This window comes from Lytechinus pictus, chromosome 2, assembly GCF_037042905.1.
Source record: "Lytechinus pictus isolate F3 Inbred chromosome 2, Lp3.0, whole genome shotgun sequence".
NCBI lineage: Eukaryota > Metazoa > Echinodermata > Echinoidea > Temnopleuroida > Toxopneustidae > Lytechinus > Lytechinus pictus.
Genome location: NC_087246.1, coordinates 37,478,321 through 37,484,320, shown reverse-complemented (window position 1 = coordinate 37,484,320; position 6,000 = coordinate 37,478,321). Strand labels below are relative to the sequence as shown.

Genomic DNA, 6,000 nt, shown 5'->3' with positions numbered 1-6,000 from the left:
ACTTTACTATTATTATTTATACATACGATCGTCCTCTTTTTTTCATGCCATGTTATCCATACTTATTTCCTCTTCCATCATATATCACTTAATTATATCATATTGTTGTTAGTTTATTAGACTTCATAACTGTACATTCAAGCAATGTATTCTATTAGTGTGTGTTTTTTGTCATTGATTAGTTTTAGTTTGTCTTTTTTGTTTTATTGTTGCATTTTTTTTTTGTTTCTTATGTATTTTTTAAAGATATTACATGTCAACACTGAATACTATTCAGTCATGTACTTGAAACAAAGGAGACCCTAGCCTTACAAGCCTTGCTTTTTCAGGGGTTCTCCTTGTCTTTCTCTCAATACGTTTAGTTATTTGCTATGTTTCTTTTTTTCTACTGTAACAATGATTTATGGTTAATTGATTTTTTTTCATTTGTAGAATGTGAAATCATACTTGTAAGATAAAATGTATGTGCAGAAAGAAAGACGAATAAATATCTTATCTTATCTTATCTTTATCTTATACTTAAAATTGAATAAATATCCTGCAAAACAGATTTCTCTGACACTTGAGAAACACATTTATGCCTATGAGACAAAGCTCAGTTGTCAGTGTTCAAACATGCTAAAACAAATTGTCAAAGTTGCATGCCAAGAACCATATTATGTGACCTCATTATGATGTCATGAATATGTTTTATGATATCAGCTCAACCTGTGTAACTTGGGACAAAGTTTTTTTATTTTGTGCTAACTTTTTTTTTCGCAATAAAATGATCAGGCAAGAGCCTTTTAGAATCAATGCCTCATATCACATTGAATTAGAACACCAAACATTGATGAGCTTTATCTCACCATGTTTGAATGAAGCTTACTTTACAAATGTCCATGGAAAAAAATAATGCTGGAAAGTATAACTTTCAGTTGTTCTTGAGATTGAGATTAACTAGAGATTGAGATTGAAAATTCATTAAAAAACAATTCCAAAACAAAATGCTAGTTTTAGCTTTAATGGTTAAATTTTCATCAAAAGTGGATCTATTACCATTTGGAAGAGGACACTTCCATTGACGAAGCAACCGAGAGACAACTTTTAATGACCATTTTAGATTCTAAATACTTCTAAGTTTGTGAATATCTGCATTAAATTCATATAAGATTTAAGTATGCCTACAATACATGCTTAATGCTAACGTGCGCACGACATTTAACGCATTGTCTCAAGACTTAAATATTTGTGAAATACCCACTGAAGTTCACTTAGCTTGACAGTGAATTGACTGATTCAATATCCAATTCTATGTAATGAAATGCAAGGATTTTTAAACTAGTAGAAAAGCAAAGCATGTGCGCTGGCTTCATTGGGCTAATATATAAGTTTCGCAAACATACACATAGATAAACATACAAGACAGCTATATTTCAATATGACTACAAAATGAAGAACTAAACCTCTGATTATAAAAAAAAGAGTACTTGAAATAAGTAGCACCAGAAATCAAGGAAAGGCTGTACCATCCTTGGCATTTGAAAACAACTCTTTTAAAATAAGTTTACATAGCACCATGAATTGATACTGTGTTTGACATATGATGGTAAAATATTTCAAGAGGGATGCAATTTGATTTCCTCACATAGTTTTGGCTCTGAATATTGTAATCAATCCCTACCATGCCAATCACGTTTGAACAACTATTTCAAAATGAAATTTCAAGCAGTAAATATTACTTTTCAAATGCTTTCTTATTCTTGCACAAAAACAGACATAGATGTGTTGATGAATAATTAACACCATACTAAGTTTCAGCCTTCTGGAACTGGGTACGGGGTAGACCCTGTCAGACACCTATGGGAAACACTGAATTTAGTATTCGCTTCGGTTGGATACTATGCATGTTGATCGCATGAGGCAATACTTCATCACTTGTCATCTAAAGCAGTTGTTGGAGATTCTCTTGCATCAAATGTCCATGGAATATTTTCTTTTTCACATGTAAAGACCAGATGCTGGTAATCTTTGTCTCAGTCTCACTCTTCCACAGTTTGGGATGTGTATGCTCTGAATGATATATATAAACAGAAAATGATTATCATTCAATGAAAAATTGAAATGATGAAGGAAAGGAAACATAAACAGAAAATGTTTATCATTCAACAATGAAACAATATGGAAATTAAAAAGAAAATGAAAATGGAAAGGAAATATAAAAAGAAAATGATTATCATTCAACAATGAAACAATATGGAAATGGAAAATAAAACAAAAAGGAAATGAAAATGGAAATGAAAATTAAATGGAAAGGAAATTAAAAATGGAAATGAAATGAAAATGGAAAGGAAATGATAAAGGAAAAGTATATGGAAGTGAGAATGGACATGAAAAAAAAAATCAAAATCAAAATGAAAAAGAGATTGTACATGAAGAAATAGAGAGAAAAAAAATTTGATATGAAAATTGCTTTTGATTTCGTTCTAAGGCAAAGAGATTCGTTAATGGTCTTACAAATTAACGAATGTAATCAAAGTCATTGGGCAAGACATTCAATTATAGTCATTCCATTTAAAATCCTCAATAAGAGTACAAAAATAGTTCTACAACAGCAATGAACAATCTTGGAAATCTATATCACGCATGGCATTCAATATGATATTAAGACAATCATATCAAGGAACAGAAGCACATTCCATGTCAAAACTTACGCCATGCAAATAAGACAAAACATTCAAATGAAGCTGAAATCTAACTGATGGACATTGAAAAGTATAAATGGCATCTCTCAAATAGCCAATGCCAAAGCTCAAAACAAATACTTACCATTCTCACATAGTTCTTTATTTTGAAAATGGAAGGTCCGCTTACTCTTCTGAGGATGAGTCTCCTGATATGGGTTGCAGCTGACTGTAAAAGCAATCAGTTTCAATCATTATTAATAATAATCATTTTACTGTGAACATCTAAATAATCTATAATTAATGCAGATGATGTAAGATGGGCAATAAGGAAACATACAAACATGGATGCATCTATACATACATGTATATGTTAACAGTTCTTGCCATTTATATAATATTTTCTGAAGATGATGAAAAAAAATAGAGAAAAAATAACAAATGATATCAAAAGTCTAACATCTCATATACAAATAATGGCATAAATGTGGCTTGTCGGAAAAAGTGAAATTGATACGGGATAGGGTTAATAGCAGCAACTGTATGAATATAAAATTTGGATTCCCAGCCATGGTGTTTTTCTTTCAGCAAGAAATTGTGCTGCACTGAACCTCATTAACGTGAATGGCGACATGGAAGGAATTTAATCCTTGAAGTTGAAACACAGTGCACATAACAGCTTTTACAATATTAGCAGGAATTAGAAAAAATATTTTCTTCCTTTCTGGGTTAAAAAGGGAGTATTGTATGCAAAAAGAGCCGAGAGGTATTAGAAACTAAGATATCATACAGAACATGAACACTCAAGTGGAATGCCTCTGGCAGTCTGCATTACGCAATTCGATATAGCAGCAGTGCTGCCTTTGAAAACAGTTAATGAATAATTATTCACAGAAGAAAACACTAATGTGATAATGAAATATATCCATTGACCCAAAATGACCTTTAACCCTAATTCTCCCGGGGGGGGGGGCCATAATGGCCCCCCCCCCTTGACAATTTTCGCGATATATCTGCTGCGCAAATTTTTTTGACCTCGCCGCTCACTGACTTTTTACTTTCAAGTCTCGCGCAAATTTTGAGACCAAATTTGTGACGCCCGGGTACACGGTTACGACATTATGCAACATTATGTAAGTGCATGTCAGACCCAAAATTGCTCATAAACATGATTTCATGTACAAATCCAATGCAAATTGTGTATTTAGCCAAAATTCATAAATGTATCATTATTTCTACTTTTACTGATTAAACTGAATTAATTTTGCCTTGTTTATGATCAGAACTAAGTCTGGAATGATTTCCATTGAAAAAACAATAAAAAACAAAAAGTAAAAAAACAAAGAAATACATAAGAAATTCATAAAACAATAAAATACATAAGAAATTGATTTCCGAACCGAAGTTTTTTTAATTGCGATTGTTAAGATTGCTACAAAGAATTTTTTAAACAAAAATTAGCATTCTAGGAGCTTTATTTAGTGAATTATAGCAAAAAGTATGATTTATGCATAAATTAGCATAATTAATTCATATAAAATAAAATCTCATTATTTTGGAAAATTTTACCATACAGCCTTGTAGATTACATCGCACACTACCAGTGTGCAAATTTTTGCGTCGCTCGCGCAATCGGCGGCCGAGATCTTAAGGGGGGGCCATAATGGCCCCCCCCGGGATTGACAAGAATCAAAATACCCCGGGAGATTGAGGGTTAACAATGATCATGTGCACTAAGACATGTGCAAAACAATTATTCATACTTGATTACCATTATGTCTCATGAGCTAGATCCATAAGCTTTCTAAGTTATGATGCCAATTCAACACATGCTCCCAACACGGCAAGAATTCATTGACCTTTAAATGACCTTTGACCTTGGCCATGTTCCTGAAACGTGCACAGGGTATGCAGGGATACATTGCTGCTCTTATGTCCAAGTTTCATGAACTAGATCCATAAAATTTTAAAGTTATGATGACAATTCCTCAAATACCCCCAACATGGCCAAAGTTCGTTGAACGTAGGTGACCTTGGTCATGTGACCTGAAACTCGCACATGATATTCGGGGATACGTGGTTGCTCTTATGTCTAAAATTTCATGGACTAGATCCATAAATAAAGTTATGATGACAATTCCTCAAATAATCCCAACATGGCCAAAGTTTGTTGACCCTAAGTGACATTGACCTTGATAATGTGACCTGAAACTCAGGCAGGATCTCCAGTGACACACCATTACCCTTATGTATAAGTTTTATGAACTAGGTCCATATACTTTCGAAGTTATGCAACATTTCAAATACTTAACCTTCATTAAGATTTCGATATTGATTCCCCCAACATTGTCTAAGTTTATTGACCCTAAATGACCTTTGACCTTGGTCATGTGACCTGAAACTGAGGCAGGATGTTCAGTAAGACTTGATCACTTTTTTGTCCAAGTTTCATGAACTAGTTCCATATACTTTCTAAGTTATGGTGACATTTCAAAAAACTAAACCTTGGTTAAGATTTCAATGTTGACGACACCGCCGCACACTGGGCCAGAATGAGTTGAAAGTGCGCCAAAATTATAGTCTGTGTTAGATTTTTACTTTAACATGTTGATTAAGGGTAATTTTGGGCGTAAAATCAACTGAACATAATTTAAAGCCGATATGACGTCACCTTGATACCAAATTTTGATTGGCTACTTAACACCTATCTATAAAAAGACAAATTACGCGAAACAATGTGTAGTATATAAACTTTGTGTTATGTGCTATTTTAAGATTGACCAGAGTGAATGTTGGTTTATGCTTCTCACATGCCTAAAAAGTGTGTATGAGATGCCGAAAAAATAATTTTATGGCATCAAAATGATCATTAATTAGATTTTTTTTAAATAATTTAAACTCTGAAAAAATATTAACCGTGCTTTATCAAGCTGTGTTGACTTGTGTAAAACGCAGAGTATATGACGCCACGAATGTACATGTATCACCATGACAAGGGTTTTTGGCTGAAATTATTATACAAGTAAGTTTTATCTCTGGAAGAGTTGTGGGTAGCCCTTATTTGCGTTAGCAACCTTTATTTTGTTTACATTATGCCCGGAATTCAAGGCATTTTCATGGAATGGAAGGGGAATCGTCCTCGCCATGCAAAAGTGAACGGCAATGTACACCCCATACGGTGCGCTGACTGCGCGGTATAAAAATGACCGTTTCGGGGGTGATGTGTCAAGTAAAATCGGCTCTAACATAAAAACGGGCAGCTAAATTTGGTATCAACTTAACCAAATAGCACCTGAACCGCCTGAGACCGCCCTTCCTATTACATACTGAACCGCCC

At 33.6% G+C, this 6,000-nt stretch overlaps 1 protein-coding gene across 2 annotated transcripts in view; it reads right to left on the bottom strand.

Moving 5' to 3' along the window:
- The window catches only part of LOC129280144 (uncharacterized), a 34,575-nt gene continuing 28,575 nt past the window's right edge, over nt 1-6,000 (bottom strand). For both annotated transcript variants that reach the window (XM_064115698.1, XM_054916199.2), the window contains 2 exons: nt 2,809-2,892; nt 1-2,052 (listed from right to left, as the gene is read on the bottom strand). In XM_064115698.1, the coding sequence (XP_063971768.1) occupies nt 1,981-2,052; nt 2,809-2,892 (156 nt within the window). In that variant the 3' untranslated portion in view covers nt 1-1,980. The remainder of the gene's footprint in view (nt 2,053-2,808; nt 2,893-6,000) is intronic.